The 17605-nt window shown below is 35.2% G+C and overlaps 1 protein-coding gene across 2 annotated transcripts in view; it reads right to left on the bottom strand.

Moving 5' to 3' along the window:
- The window catches only part of MAPK14 (mitogen-activated protein kinase 14), a 36214-nt gene that overhangs the window by 14858 nt on the left and 3751 nt on the right, over window positions 1–17605 (bottom strand). For both annotated transcript variants that reach the window (XM_015821949.1, XM_015821950.2), the window contains exons 2-8: window positions 14720–14849; window positions 10846–10904; window positions 6612–6723; window positions 4809–4838; window positions 4348–4395; window positions 3848–3962; window positions 2500–2571 (exon numbers count right to left, since the gene is read on the bottom strand). In XM_015821949.1, coding sequence (XP_015677435.1) covers window positions 2500–2571; window positions 3848–3962; window positions 4348–4395; window positions 4809–4838; window positions 6612–6723; window positions 10846–10904; window positions 14720–14849 — 566 coding nt within the window. The remainder of the gene's footprint in view (window positions 1–2499; window positions 2572–3847; window positions 3963–4347; window positions 4396–4808; window positions 4839–6611; window positions 6724–10845; window positions 10905–14719; window positions 14850–17605) is intronic.

Genomic DNA, 17605 nt, shown 5'->3' with positions numbered 1-17605 from the left:
GGATTAAGACATATCAAAGCAATGAGGAATAGTTAAAGCAACGATTTTATGCTGGAAACTACCACAACTGTGAAAATAGGACACTGGGGAAAGAGAAAGACAGACTGCAAGAAAAACAATCAATTAGTCCTGCTTCCTTGAGACAGTAACCAAGAAGCATACACTCACTATGAATGGATAATGCACTAGGAAAGCCTTGGTAGGGTTGAGAATAGTAGAAGGCAATGGATAAAATAGATGAAGCGGTCACTGAAATGTCATTGAAAGAGTTACCAATTATGGTCAGGCAGAGATGGGCGGCATTTGTCCATTTAATCATCAAGGTCCCAATTCTATGACACCTAAGTAAGTAATTAGCAGAAGTAAAAGTAAAATAAGAAGAATCTATCCAAAACAAAGTTTATTAAAAGAAAGACATGCAAATAGCAGTAAGACTCATCTTTAAGGCCTGAGAAGTCCCACAACTGAAGCTTGCCAAAATCATCAGCAATGAATTGTGTAAAAGCCAAATATCTTATTCAGATAAAGCAAACTGTTGATCTATAATCAAAATGAGTAATCAATAAGCAAATACCTAGACAAAATAATATTTTGAAAGTATTATATTTTGAAAAATTTTAATAACTTAGAATATTTTTATAATATAAATTATGTGCCAATATAGACAATTTCCTTGTAATGCTTTATGAGAAAAGAAGAATTTAAATTCAGGTCTAGTTCACACATCACACTTAGACATGTTGAAGTGTGCATGATTTGGGCTTAATGTGTGACATTTGAAACCACCGTAATAATTTGTAAATCCCAGTTTATGATCACCATAACTATGCTCAATAAATCATATGTTAGAAGAGTTTACTACAATGTGCAAACACAGCTTAAAAGTTCACCTCAACTAAATTAATCACACACTTCCCAGAATACAACTTCACAATTGAAATATTACATTGAATGGAGTCAGGATAAAAGAAGGAATATTTAAAGTTTATCCATCGTTTATAACCTTAGATTTTACTCAACACAAACTTTGACTGAACATATTAATATGCTTAAATTTAAGTACCCAATCTTCTTCTAAATTTTTGAAACATGTAATCCAGATTTGTATAGCAAATATTAACCAATTGCCGTGCCAAGTGTGTGCCATATGCATCTTTAAGATGTCCATATAATTCCCTGAAAAAACAGGGAATTGAAAGAACTGGTACCATTCCCTATTCACCCTTGTTGAAGCTTATTCAAGAAAAATACATACTGATAGTATAGTGTGTGTCTTTATACTACAAAAAAGGCACAAAAAATACAACTAACACATATTATATAAAAATATACTTAGCTACTAAGATGTTTTTAATGTAAGTCTTCAAAATAAAAATAAATGCTTTCTACTGTTTTTATACTTGAAGGGCATTAAAACAGAAGAAATGAAAGAGAGACCGAATACCAAGTAATAGATAAACCCATTTTATCTCTGAATTAATGAGATATAATTAAAATTTGAGAAGCCTAGTATTCTCTTTAGGAAGATATTATTTTTGAAACATTAAGACTAAAGAGGACTACACTTTTATTTAACTAAAAAGCAAAATTTTAGTATTTGGAGACTATCCAAAGAACAATATTCAGTATAAGCTGCCATGATTCTGATTCTAAAACCAACAAAATCAGAACTCCAAGGCTAGAGGTTTCCTTAAAGAACATGTTTATTGGTTACAAAATATTGGCATGATCAAAAATGAAACCAAGTCTGAAATTCCCTCCAAAGAGTTACACTATTACAAAGTCAAACTTCCCATCCCAGTGCTATGCAATCAGCTACGTTCCCCCATAGAATAGTTTGGCGGACGTTCTAACTAAATGGCCAACCCACTAAGCTATCTGATAGAATGACCTTGGTTCCTACCTTGGCACCCCCTCCCTTTCTTGTGGCAACCTAGAACGAGCAAGATGGCTTCAGCCAGGTTCATTGTAGAGTTGACATAAGCATTATATTGTTATTCACATAACATTCCCCTAAATGTAAAGGTATAGGATTCCCCTATCTAGTCGTGTCTGATTCTAGGGGGTGGTGCTCATCTCCATTTCTTAGCTGAGGGAGCCAGCATTGTTCAAAGACATTTCCGTGATCATGTAGCCAGCATGACTTTATACTGCTGAGGCACATGGAACGCTGTTACCTTCCTAACAAATATTCCCATGCATATGTATTTTTCTTAATGTAACTGAATGTTCTTAATGATTAATTTCTATGGCAATAATGCATTTTGTATTCTGAGCCACAGTTAAATACCAGGCCACAACAATCCATTTCGAACACATACCAAAAAAAGGCTTTCTTTAAAAAAGAATGAAGTAATTTTCCTAAACCAAGATTGACAAAATAGCTCTGCAATAATTTGCACAAGAAGGAATTCAATATCATAGTTTCATATTAATTAATATGTCCTTCCCAGTTCAACCTGTTGTTTTATTTTACTTATAGATGTTTCTAAAGGATACGGTCTGTACCAGGGAACAGTGTTCTTCCAGTCAAAAGTTCAGCCATAATGCATCCAACTGACCAAATATCAACTGAGGATAAAACAAATCAAGTTAAAAGGAAATTAATAGTTACAAATCTCAACAGAAATATTCTACTGCTAAAAAAAATCCATACAATCTGCATGTGGTTGTTAAGAATTAATGAAAAAGAAAACTAATGTTGTAAAACTAAGAGAAAGTGGTGGGATTAATGAAGGTGATCCAATATACACAGACACACATACAGACACACACAGAGAGGGAGGGAGAGGTGGGGGAGAGAAAGACACATACACACACGTAGAGAGAAGTATTTGTGTAAGTTTAATTATGAATGAAAGTTATAAAACATATATCAGAAAATATGAACTGGTACCATTTAGACTATACTATATGTGTACAAAAATAATACTACGAAAACTATTAATTATGCTGAATGTAACATTATGACTTTTGATTACGGCGATAATCAAAAAAATCAGACGAGTTCTGGAAACTCAGAGCATTCTGAAAACATAAGCTGTGTACAACAGCAGGACTTTGCATAGTTCTTAATATGGAATGAGAAGGGTTTGTCAGGAGAAATAATTTTTCATTTTATTTAATGTAATGGGAATAAGAAGTGCGTGTGGCAAAACAAGAAGTGAGGGGGTCAAGAATGAAAAGGTGATGATAAACCCTGGATGGAATATAAATCTGGTATCAAAATGTATATGGAAGTGGTCTGGTAATATATTAAGAATGAAAGTGTGTCAGATTACAAAACCAATACTTGAAGAAATAATTAATAAGTTGAAAGGAAGAGCAAGTCTAAGAAAGTGATGGTTGGATAAAGGCTGAAGAATTCCTCAAAGCAACTCAGTAAGTTTACAGAACAAAAGACTGTTTGAAATAGTATATAGTCCAGAAATGTATAGCAAATACTGTGGGTGTGAACTAAATTTTATCTTCCTTTTCTTTTCTTCTGTATCCTGCTTTTAATTTCTTTTGCTTACGACTTCTTACTCCTTTCCTGGGCTTTGCATAATATCTATTCACCTCAAAATGGAATACAGTGGTGGTAATGTATGGTATGAAACAACTGCAATAAGTATCTAATACTAAAAGAATTAACTAGCATGGGAACATAAAACATCTCACAAATGCACTGTAATATATAAGAATAGGTAAGTTTGGGTGAAGAACTGTTAAATAGTTCCAAAAATAACTAAATTATACTGTAAGAATTATACACAGTTTATTAGGTTGGATCTGGACAACTGTATTATGGAGCACAACCTGTGCTATTTGATTCTTAGTAAGAGTTTAGGCTAATGAAACCTCATACCTGTTTGATTGTAATGCATCCAGTTCAGCATGATCTCAGGAGCTCTGTACCATCTGGTCGCTACATATCCTGTCATTTCATCATCTGTATGCCGTGCCAACCCAAAATCCAAAATCTGTAAAACAAGAAAAACAGACTAATATTGACACAATTAAAAAAGAATGTGAGCAAGAGAAGCAAAAAAAGGAGGGTGAGACAGAAGCACACTTCTTTTCTAACAAGCTACACTAGGAAGAAGTCTGAGATTAAGCAGACAGAAAGAAATGAAAATTTTAAAATACAACAGATATCAAGTATTTATAATACATCTGAGACAGTGTATGCACAACAATAGTAACACTATATCATATTAACATGATTCAAGAATGATTGAATTATACCCAAAAGAACATTATGGATATATATACATACGTACCTACACTTCACTATCATGGTCTTGACCTATAAGATTAGACATGCTTACTTTCCATAAACAAGGTGGTATACTAATTCTAAGTTACCTTCAACTCACAGTCTTCATTCACAGCTAGGTTACTAGGTTTTAAATCCTAAAATAAAAAGAGAAAAAGAGAATCAGCTCTGCCATATTAAAATAGCTGTTCAAAACCAAGCAATTAAATACAGTCACATCTTATTTGTAATAATTTCTACAACCTGTACTGTATTGTATTAACAGCAACAAATGTTATACAAAAATATATGACATTATCCATAAAAATAAGCCATTTACAAACAATACATTCACTATAAAAATTATCAAAGACATACTGCACTTTAACAGAGAAAATAAGTGAGAAAGGTGCATAGAATCAACACGGTAACAAGGTTGGATGTATAATGTCTTCCTTTATATGGATATGTTTAATTATTTTCATTTATAAAATTTAAATATTTTGTCTTCCAGGAGAACTATACTATATACTATAAATACTGTATGCTTTAGTAATTCAATAATACTTACTCGGTGTATTATATCAGCAGAATGGATATACTAAAAGATAAAAGTTTTAATGTTAGATTTAGGGCATTATTTTCAATTTATTTATGATAAAATATGTTTTTCCTATGCCATTTAATACAGCATTCATGATTTAGTAATTGTACTTTTTTTGGCCTGCTCTGAGCTTCTTTCTATAGGAAAGCAAATATTTGCAACTAGAAATTTAAAAAAATGCCTACATGAACAACAATAACGTAATGTAAGATTTTCATTCTTTAGATTTAATCATTTCTTGTTACATCTTGATTCAAAATATCCATGTGCAAAGTTCCTTGTAATTTGAGCAATTAGATAATCTCATCAACACCAACAAATTTTAAGGGAATGTCTGGCAGTTTGGACAGGTTTCAATAAAAAGTTGATTAAGGATATGCTAACTAACCCTATGTACGTTTTGGAGAGTCAAATTCTCTTACCCCAATTCCACCTTAATGTAACTTGTTACTGTTTGTGTTTTGGAGTTATCATAACTACTACTAAACCAAACTAGAAATGCAGAGACTGTGAGTTCTGGTCCCATTTTAGACACAAAGGTGGCCTTGGGCCTGTCACTCTCTTTCAGCCCTAGTAAGAAGACAATGGCAAATGCTTCTGAAAAATTGCCAAAATAAAACAAAAACAAAAAACCTGCAGGGACTTGTCCAGGCAGTCACCAGGAGTCAACACAGACTTATTGGCACAAAAAAAAACAACAAAAAAAAAAAACGAAGAAGTTGCTGAGATGAGCAAATCAGTTATGGTTTATTTGGCTGATTTTGTTGTTGTTTTCATTCCATTTTCCCCCCCATTAGTTTCTAGTTTCCACAAAAACAAATGGGCAAAGTCAAGATTTATCCAGATACAAAAACATGTTTAAAATATCCCTCAATTTGTACACCAATATCAAAATATATATTCAATTTATACCACATTGGACAATCTTAAAAACATGTTTTCCTCTAGGACTGCCCATTTTGTTAACCAAAACAATGAGCTGAATTCTGGCTTTGCATAATATAGTTCAACTAGACCACTTTTTCTCTGGGCCAATATAGGACATTTCCCAACTCTGTGTTTCCTTCCTGGAGTGAGTACAGTCAAACAGGAATCACATGATAGGCAGTGCCAATAAAATAAAATGTAGACCGTTATTTCCTGAACTCATTTTATAGGAGATTAGGGGGGAAAAATGTTCCTAAATTTAATAAAATGGTTGAGAAAATATTACTACTGGCTACATTATAAAATTATGTTTTTCATGCCTGTTGGAGATCTTTCCTGTCTTTCTACCGAGACGACAAGGGGGGTGGGGAGGCAGTACTTTATGATGCTATCTACAGCATGATCTCTTCTCCTTTAGGTAGTATTTTATACATTTGAAGGGATTAGGTGAAGACTTTTATGCCCCTTCCTTCAAGTGTCAAAAACAGTCTCCTTTTCCTCATATCTTATAAGAATATAGCACATGCAGTACAAGCAAATTAAAAAATGTCATGAACTAAGAATATTAATGTCTCTAACTATGATGCTGAGCCAATTCAAGTTCAGTTGTGCAAGAAGCAGAGCCAATCCAATAGTTGTGCAACAGCATTTTTGCTTCCATCCCAGATCTCAGAAAGGACAAACGTTTTTCAAATCCATTTAAAAGGAAGTCCCTCTACATAATTCAGGAGAGCAAAAATGAAACACTGCCTTTGGCTGAATACAATTTTCGCCTCTTTAGATCTCTTTAAAGGAGAAAGTAAGTTTACAGCGGAGTTACTATAATTATAAAACTGGAAATACCTTCAAACCACGAAGAATTTGATAGATGAGAAACTGTACATGGTCATCTGTGAGTTTCTGACATTTTACAATATTATTCAAATCTGCTCCCATGAGATGGGTTACAAGATATCTGGAAAACAGAAGTCAAGCCAAAATATTACTTTGTTGTAAGACACCTGAACAAATATGAAAATGACCCTGACCTGATGTAACCTCCCCATCACAAGTCCCATCACAAGCCTCTCACTGATGACTCACACCTGACCCATCACAAGACCCATCACAAGAGCCTCACTTGATATACCCACACCTGAAGTCCTTATAAACCAGGGGTGTCAAACTCAATTTCATTGAGGGCCGCATCAGCATTGTGGTTGCCCTCAGGGGACCGGGTAGGTGTGGCCAGGGTGGGTGCAGCCTACTGGGTGGGCGTGGATGGAGTGGGTGTGGCCAGCTCTACATCGTTCGCGTCAAGGTGCCTGTGGGGGCCTGGGCAGGAGTGGGATAGATATGAGGGTCTCTGGCAGAAGGAGATGGGACCAGGGCAAGTGCCAAGGCATGGTCCACTGGAGGAGCCTCACTGTTCCTCTCAGGCCATGCGGGAGGGGGGGGCCTTATGGAGCTAAGACTGAATGCGTTTTAGCATAGAGGGCCACCACAAAATTGTAAATTGGCTCCTGGCTGGCCTGGGCCAGGTCCAAGGCAGAGGGGGCCGTTCCCTTACTGTTTCCAGGATGGCTTCGTGGGCCACATGAAAGCACTTCGCGGGCCGGCCTTGTGTTTGACATGTCTGTTATAAACAGAAGAACACTGACATCCCCTAAGCTCTACTGAAGATGTTACCTAGTCTGGTAATGAAATGTTCAGAAACCAACCCACAAACTCGGAGAATGAACCTTCACCCTCAAATATAAATACCTATGCAAAAATATCCAGAAGAATGCTTCATAGAAATCATTGACTTGAGTGAACTATCTTTCTTTGAGGTATTTAAAGCAGCCATCTTTTTCTTGGAAGACTGTCTCCAGTTGTTTGCACTTACATGCACAAGCAATACTTTCCCTGAAACTATACGCAAAGCATTGGCATGTGCACACGTAAGCACAGACAACCAGAAACCACCTTCAAAGCAGACTTGAAACCTTCCAGAGAACATGGCTGCTTTAATATTTGAGAAGGGAAGTTTTGCCTATGTTAAATTTCTTTGCAAAGCCTCCTTTTCAAATGCTTTGCACAACTCAATTCAGCATTTCTGAGATTAAAGAAACATAAGCACAGCCACTTAAAATCATTAATTATAAACAGTACATGTAGTATAATCCAAGACATGTAACAATGTCTTACTTATCTATTAATCACCATCTTCACCAAATTTGGAAGAAGTACTCCAACAATAAAGTGGACCCTTCATTACCTGAACTACACATCCACTGACATCAATAGCAAAACATAAAATTAATTTTGTCAAACTCCAGCTCAGTATACTTAGAAAAGTTAATTTCATCACAATTTTTTCCACAGAGAACTCTGTTATTTTACAGAAGTATAATTTTTGATGTATTTTGTAAGTACATAATCAGCACTATAATCCATTTAATCCAAAAATAAGAGATTTATACAAGTATAAAATTGTATTTACAGAATTTTGTGTGTTATTATTTGGGAGATGTATATTCAAGATTATTCCTTTCAAATTGAAACAGGATAATAAAAACAAAGACTGTTTCATATAGGTTCTGACTTGTAGGTTATAAATGTGAGAAGATAAAGACATCTCATGACACTCTCCCTCTGTGTTTACAGAACTTGTATTATGAACTAGAGCAGGGGTAGGTAACCTTGGCTCTTTTATGACTGGTAGACTTCAACTCCCAGAATTCCTGAGCCAGCCATGCTGCTCAGGAATTCTGGGAGTTGAAGTCCACCAGTCATAAAAGAGCCAAGGTTGCCGACCCCTGAACCTGAGGTTAGATTCCACTCATATAATCTATTTACCTTCCCAGGGATTCACATGCACTCCTCCTTCCATGCAACCCATCCATCCACTGCAGCCATAATCAACCACTTCCCAGAGAAATCATAATAAGAAAATAAGATTTTTCAGAAGTTAATTGTTCTTCGTAACTATGAATCAAGGAGATATTTAGAATGATTCAGTTTTTTTATTTCTCTGAAGAAATGTAAAAAGGTTGTACAGTACAGGCTATATGAAACATTTAGTCATATTAGTATCTATTAGCAAAATCCATCTAAATGAACTTATTAAAACAAGGAGCCTGTCTCAACGTGTCTTTGAAAACTGTTACGTACAAGTTTTACAAGTTTTAAACTCAGCTCTTTAAAATGTTTGTCACTTCATAATCCACTATCTCTCATCATACAGCTACAAGTACACGAGTCCTTTAATGCAAAATGATGGAACAGGCAAACCTTAAAATTCAACAATAAAATCAAGAAACTATATTCTTCCCTGTCATCAGACATTTTGCTCAGCTTTTCTTTTTCTAAGTCCTTCCTGCCCCTGCCTTTCCCCCAAAAGAAAAGTAGTCAATTCTGCTTCAGAAAGTAACTGCAAATATTTTTTTGCCAACATGTTATTTGAATTATAAAACCTAAACTTTAAACTGATATACAACTTGCAGAAGCAAACACAAAGCTTAGTAATGAGAGAGAGAGAGAGAGAGAGAGAGAGAGAGAGAGAGAGAGAGAGAGAGAGAGAGAGAGAGAGAGAGAGAGAGAGAGAGAGAGAGAGATGATGGCATACAAATGGAGAACTTCGCAAAATTCTGCATGCACTTATCCTATATTACAAGTTATTCAAATACTTAAAATCAATTTATGTATGAGATGGCTTAGAAACTATTGTTACCACATGTACAGCAATTTCTAATATTTTAATCTTCCTTTTGATGTGAATATACTAACCAATTATATATTCTATGATCCTGATAAATACTGACTGGGTGCAACACATCATATTAAGTTATGACTTTGGGAGAAGAGGCCACAAATTCTAGAATGTTTAAACATGTAGGGTAAAGTTGCTGCCTGAACCTCTCTTGCTCTGCCTGGTCAGAGATAGGTGCTTGTTCAGTAGAGTGGGAATGTTGTCTATTAGGACTTTAGCACTATCCTGCAGGACTCCAATCTAGGTACACACACTGTGAGCATGTGTGATTGGGCCATTTTTTTACAATCTGGTTAGAGGACCTGGAGTGTGATCTTGCAGGCTTCAAGCCTGGGCACCATGCTCCAGGATATATCTCTGCGCAAGGCAGGTGGAATAGAGCATGGTCTTATAACACTTTGGCTTGATCTTGCAGGCACTCGTGGGGTACATGCTACAGGCTGACTTCATTACAGGTGAGAAATGCATAATGACCGTCCTTGAGTATGAACTGCTATTAGAGTTCATTCTGAGGCTGCTTAGCTGTGCCAAGTGCAGAGACCAGATTTTATGCGATTGTTGAAGTTAAACCCAGGCAAATGATATGGTGGAAGGGGAACAGCAGTAGCTATCTTGAAGAAGGCGTGCAGATTTCCAGGGTTATGTGGGATTGGACAGTCTTATATTTCTGATTGAAAAGCATCATTTTGCATTTGATTTTTGGCTGTTTGTGTCTAATTTTTTGTAAGATTTTTTGTTTTGTAAGATTGCAGAGTTTCACTATTGTGCTGTCTGGTATTTAGATTACAATTTTATTAGGGACAAGTGATGTTTTTTTTTTTTTTGCCTAGTCCTGGCCCCAATAAAATAATTGCTTTGGTTTGGAAGAGCCAACATGAGCTTGTTTATCTTAGGGGGGGGGGAGGACACAATACCATCAGTGTGAGAACTTCTGTACTAAACTATAAACCATAATTCACAAATTACAACAGCTGAGTTTAAACAACACATAAAACAAAATCAAAGTATATGAGTGACTCAGGCCACCTTATTTATGATTTTACTATTTCCTCAGAGAACATATAGTGTGAAGCAGTCCTTATGTTATTTTTCATTCCAAATGCAAGATTTGATGTCAATGCATACACACTTCTACAGCAACAAAACTGAGGCAGGTATAGAACGTAAACTATTCATGTCCTTAGATGCATACTCCCACTCACATTTGCCCCATTAACTCTCCTCACATGCAGGGAAGTTTTCAGCAAATTACAAATTTAATCCAACGTAAAGGCTATAAATTTTGGATTAGTGTTTTTAAATATATAAAGTATATATGTTACAAAGTTTTGAACTGTTGCTTACACATCATTGAACTCTTCAAATGTCTTCGCAGGTGAGAATACATCTAGAAGTCCAATAACCTGTAAAGAGGGGGAAAAATATTCTTAACTTAGCATATGTATTAATCCATTTTTTCCAATCCATTTTCCCCAACTGAAGTATATTTATTATCCTAATCCAGAGTGCCTGCTATGTAAATACATGATTTAAAGCATCAAATCCTGCTTTATTTTCATTCTTCTATTGTTGCCATGAATGTTATGCTTCAATTTGTACCAAAAAAATGGCCACACTGCAGTAAAGAAATTACTAAAGAGTAATTTTATACTTGGGCAACGTGCATTGCAAAATAATAATAATCGTGTATGGAGACGTATAGACAAACCCTGGCGAAGGACCATTCACTACCTCCTACACAAAATGGTGACTTTATGGTGATCTATCCAACTTGCATTAGATATCACTGCATTAGTCCTAAGTGACCAAAATTCAGTGCTTTGGTATGTTATAAATACAGCTTTGAAGGCCTAAATCAGAGGTGCTTAGATTCATCTCAATGCAGTCTTTATCAAGAGGGCTTATTTGTTGGAAATGCCACAACAAATAAAAATGTTACCATATATGGCAGGGGTAGGCAACTTTGGCTGGCTCAGGAATTCTGGGAGTCGAAGTAGTCATAAAAGAGCCAAGGTTGCCTACCCCTGATATATGGTATAAGTACAAAATGATCAAAAGTACTGGAAACAAATTCATCAAAATATCCAGAAAATTCTGAAAGTAAAAATTGATTCAAATATGTGATTAAGTATGATTCAGAATCATACTGAAATGCATTGCAATTTATTATGCTGACAGTAGCAAGAAATCAATCTGGCACAATCTTACCAACAATACAAAACCGAAAGACTAAAATTGGAGAATACAGAATATGGCATTTTTATGACAGTTTTCCCCCCAAAAAACAACAGTTACTTTTGGTTTTTGGCAAAACCATGACCACAGCAAACCAATGGTTCGCTTAATGACCAAGGCATTCACTTAATAACCAACATATTTGTTTAACACCCCCCAAAATGATGTAAAATCGGGTTGCTCACATGACTGACCTGTTTTATGACTTATGACCATTATGGGCAGGTTCCACTGCGATTGTAACTCGAGGACTACAAGTACCTGGGACTGGAACTTTAGCTAAGCAATGCGGTTGTGAACCGCAACATCATGTAACCACGTTGCTTAGCAACAGCAATCTTGGCAAAGTTCAATTTTTTTTTTGCAGAACCATGCTAAAGAAAACTAATATAGACATCCTGGGGCTTGCTATAACTCATTGCTATCATGCTAAATATGCTGTGATTACTGATTGTTGCTATTATTAATTGCATTTAATAAAACCAATATTATACAAGTAGTCATCGACTTATGACCAGATGCTCAGAGCCAGTTTGAAATTACGACCCCAAACCCAGAAAAAGGTACTTAAAAACAGATTCAAAGATCTCACGGCCAACCTCCCTGCAGTCATGTAACTGCATTTTGGGCACTTGAGCCAATATGATGCAAACCCCCCCCCCCCGAAATTAATGACTTTGGGGCAAACTTATTAGGAAATTGCTAGTTATGTTAGGAGACTTTGAAGGTTTTTTGAAAGACTTTTATAAATTTATGGGAATTTTAATTACTGTGGGCCAAACATTAAAAAAAAATACTGTAAGTGCTAGAGCTATGTCATGCTTCTTTGATTTGATTTGGAGGAAGTGCTTTGGAACGTGCAGATGTGTGAACAGAGCACTAGCTTGTAACCCATAAAGCAGCTGCATCTCCTTCCAGGACCACATATGCCAAATTATGGAAGCTTCTCTTACAGTGATAATGACAGTGCATTTCCACTCCCACATGTTCTGAAGTGTTCACAGTTGTAATATCCATCCATCCATTCAATATCCAATCCAATTTACATGTGAAAACTTTTCATTGACATCAGAAGTAGTATTAAAAAGTAATGGAATTTTACTGAAAGACCTTCCTAAATATTCAATGTTAACAATAGAAACAGTGGTTAAAAAACAGATTTTTTTTAAAAAAAAAACTATAGCTAGTTACCAAAAGCTAGATAACAATGGTATGCAACAGTCATATGCCATGGCAAAAGTGTGCTGGAAAAAAAACCTAGTTCTCAATTAGGCTCCTGAATGCTTATTGGGGAAAGATTAAGCAAATTTCTAGGGTGAGTTCCAAACTCTAATTTTTGACTAAGGTAGGCCTGTCCTTAATGAGTTTTGACCTGCATACCTGTACCCGTGAAAATCTACGAAAGCAAATATATATATGGGAAAATATAGCCTTTTAAAGTTTAATGTTTTGCCGTCAATATATTTCAGTAATAATTTCTTCACACACAATTACAGTTACAAACTACCAGTCTTTGCTACATTCAGTGCTCGATCATTATCTGCAGAAGAATGAAATCTGATAGTCCTTGAATAATAGCAATAGCACTTATATACTGCTTCATAGTGCTTTAGTTTATAGCACTCTCTAAGTGGTTTACAGTCAGCATATTGTCCCCAACAATCTGGGTCCTTTTACTGACTCGGAAGGATGGAAGGCTGAGTCAACCTTGAACCTGCTGAGATTCGAACAGCTAAAATGCTGGCAGTCAGTAGTAGCCTGCAGTACTGCATTATAACCACTGCACCGCCACAGCTCTGAACACCTTGAACCAGTCAGAATCAAATTCCTAGCAATGGGCAAAGTCAGCCTGCAATACTGCATACTAATCACTGGGCCACCATGGCTCAGTATAAAAATATATTATTTAGAAACAAGACACAATGAAATAGGAACTATAGTTTGAACTGTTATGCTCAAAGAGTTGACAATCGGATCATAAAGGCTCATCTGCATAATTTTGTGTCGGTGTTCCTAGCATTAAAGAGAAATTAGGAGAAGCTTTCATAGAACAACTTTTTCACACTTTCAGTATTTACTAATATGTCTGAAGAAGTATTTTCATTAAAAGCAGATTAGCTGTACTAAATTTGTACTTCAAAAATCTCCATCAGTTCAATCCTCAATACTGCAGACTTTACTCAATTAAATTTATGTAGGATAGATCTATTTATTAAATACTCATAAAATGACAGGCTTAATCATTTGATTTATGTAGCTGCTTATCTTATAGCAGTGGCTCTAGAAATGAACAAGGAATTAAAACCAAAGAAGCAATACTTTTTGCAAAAAATAAAAAATAAACACCTCCAAACAATAAAATGAAATGTGCCTAGAGATCTTTAAAAAAAATCAACCAAATTCTAATCAAACAAGATAAGAAGTAACAAATCATCTGAGAGGGTTGCTTAACCCGGACAACAACTGCACTAGGGGAAGAAATGTTTTTGCAATATTGTGTTCCAGAAATATAGAGAAGCTATGAAGCATTTCACAACAGGTCCCACGGTTGCAGATTGCAGAATTAACAGCTATATTATTTCCTCAAATTTGAATATGCTCCTAGTTAATAGGAGAATAAATACTGCACTACTATATCTCTCCACTGTCATTCTTTGCTTGAAGACTGACCTCATTTTCATTTCATTATGGTTGACATGAAAACTGCCCCGTGCAAACTCATGGATTGCAGTATTCAATTCCAATGTGTGAAATGTGCTTTTGGATTCAGCATGATCATATTTATTGTACCCGTGAGTAGCCCTTAAAGAAATCTTTCAGACAGTAGCTATGCGTGAGCATGCCAGATCCAAAAGCCCTTTCCTGCTCAGAATTTGAATACCTGCACACTCGTAAAGTGAACCAGGGTTAACAAACAGTTCATCCTCAACTTGGCTCTGAAACCAAATACAGTGTACAAAATTATGTTTTTTGTCAAACTCACATTTTCATGTTTCATATGTTTAAGCAGTCGCAGTTCGCGGTAGGTCCTTTTGGCATGTATGATAGACTGAAATGGTCTGGACAATTTCTTCACTGCCACACGGAGGCCAGTTTTAGCATCAAAGGCAGAGCTATAAAATCATTTTAAAAAAAGCATTAATGGCGTAATCAGTGTTAACATTTTATTATGAAAAGATTATCATTTATCTTATTCTTTTGAGAGAATGTAACTAAATAACTTTGTAGCTCAGAATATGAGCTCCAAAAGAAGTTGAAAATTTTTCTTGGAGTAAACTTAGAAAAAGAATCACTTATGGATAGTTTTATATATATTATTATACTATATTCATTTTAATATACTATATTAAATGTATAATTTTGGGAATTATTCTGGCTTTATAAAGAAAGAATGAAAAATTTTGCAATCATATAATGACTAATAATACAGAGATATGACAATGACTTCCCCTAAACTCCTTGAACGTTTCAACCTCAAAATTCACATATTGTGACATTTCAGAAACAAAAGATCCCTATATCCATCTTGAAGCATGATGTATGCCTTATAGAAAGCCAGTTGTGGAAATAAAGTCCAAACTACTCCTCAGATCTGTAGATTGAATAACTTAACTCAGAAATATCTAGACACATTTTTTTTAAGATGCTTGGAAGTTGTGATGTTGAATTTTTATTGCCATGGTTTCTGATCTAATCAGATTGACAGACAACTTTAAAGAGATACTGTATACTCATTTCCACATATTAAAAAAATCCAGACCATATTTTTATAATTTTCACTAAATAGCAAACAAGTACAAAATATACAAAGGACCGCCCATCATATCTGAAGATGAAACAGATACTGTATATCTGAGTACAGTTCAATAAGAAATAATTTGAACTGTATTTGTCAGAATAAAATTATTTTAATACATAATTTCATTATAGCAAGCCAATATAGGCAAGAAATAGCTCAGATTTCTGTCTGTTTTCTATTAAAATGTATCCTAAAACTAATGTACCGATATCATTTTAGCCTGAAATTGAATGGAAAATCTTTTTTCGCTCTTCCCCAAAGTCAGTCGTGCCTGCACTAAATTTGAGAATAATCTCTTATGTGTTATTAAACACACTGAACTGAACATAAAAAGAGACATTCCCACAACGGATACCCAATTATTTAAGGCTGGCAAGTGTTCTTGCAAAATGTCTATAATAGCTATATTGGCACAGGAAGAACTGATGTCATATACCATTAAATCATTTGATTCCTCATCATGCCAAACTTGCTGAGTCCCAAGGAAAGGTCCGTATCGTCACTAATCACCTTCCCCTCTTCCTTTATATAAGCAGGTGGATAGTTTTTATTATAATTTTCTAAGAATACTTTTGAGGTCTAATATGAATCCTAGCTGCATTTACTCAGACAAAAAAAATATGAATGCCTTACATTTTGCTTTATCAACTTACCAGGAATGCAAAACCTACTATTGTTACTCCGGGGTCATGTCAAACTGGCCATCCCTGGTAAACTATTCCAGTTTCTGATATTGCAGACATGGTGTTTCATGGTTCAGTGTCTTCTAGAACACCAGGAACCAGTTCTAGTTTTGAAGATTAACTTCTGGAAATTTTGCCAAATTTCTCTCAGATTGGTTGTACTGGCATGTTTAAAAAGTTCTAGTAAGCAGGCAGTCTAGTGGGCACTAAGTGCTGTACATAAATAGAAGTATGCTGTGGATGTCTTCTGTGCAATAGGCAAAACAGATACCTTGTATGCTTACTTGGTTGCTAGCCTGGATTCTTTAACCTATCTGGTTTAATGGTTTAATTATCTTTAACTGATCAAATTATATACTGAATGTAGTGGATAAATCCTTGATCTTGATGCCAAACTATATGCAAAGGCACTGCTTTATATTAGGCAAAAGGAAATATAATACATCAGATGCTTAGCACTCTTATAGTATTTGTTCAAGTGTAATACTGGCAAACTAAAACAAAGAAGAATTCAATTTAGTCTACAATTAGGAAGTTCTTTTAACCTGTGCAATGAATACACTGTAAACTATTTTAGATGACTTAGAAGTGCTCATCACCATACAGTCCAAAATTACTAACTATAAGAATCCTTGGGTTCTCTGTGCTATAAAGATAATGGATGACTTCATGGATACGTCCATGCAATTTTCATGCACCAGAAAAGTGTTTTTAAAATTCCAAATATGTTCATCAGTCCGTGAAGACTGAAGTTCGGAATTATGGCTACTAGAAAAGTACTCATAGAACTCAACTCCAGGCTTAGAGTTATTTCAAGATATGAAGGTAAAAAAGCCCTTTGAAGAGGAAAAATAATCAAAGAAAAAAAAGTATTTCCTTCAACAGTAATGCTCCACCCTCATATCAAGAATCATACTTTGAACAGGTGGGGGGGATTGATTAAGCCAATACCCATCTCACAACATTCAGGTTTCTGTATTAATGGAAGCCAATAATCATATCCAGTTCTCAGTAGGATGTTTTGGAGAGGATTCCTATTTCTGCTTTAAAAAAAGATTTGAAAATATTTTCTCTATATATTAAAACTCTCTCTCCATCCTATAACCATTTTCATTGTCTACAAGAGGTCCTTTTCGCTGCCTTGAAACATAAATCACCAAATTGTTTGAAGAATCCACAAAAATATTCTGTTTTATCCTCAGCCCTTAAAATGAATGTTCTTGTGAAATTAGACTTAGGTCAGCTTAAAGCAGAAACTTGTAGAACAATTTATACCTAAAGCTGTATGGAGAATTTGACTTTTCTTCCTTTCTAATTCAATGGAGACCCCATCACACACTGCAATTTCTAATGCTAGAAGCATTAGTTAGAAGCATTAGCTGAAATA

This window comes from Protobothrops mucrosquamatus, unplaced genomic scaffold (assembly GCF_001527695.2).
Source record: "Protobothrops mucrosquamatus isolate PMUCROS unplaced genomic scaffold, P.Mucros_1.0 scaffold1432, whole genome shotgun sequence".
NCBI lineage: Eukaryota > Metazoa > Chordata > Lepidosauria > Squamata > Viperidae > Protobothrops > Protobothrops mucrosquamatus.
This window is presented reverse-complemented; position numbering and strand designations above follow the sequence as displayed.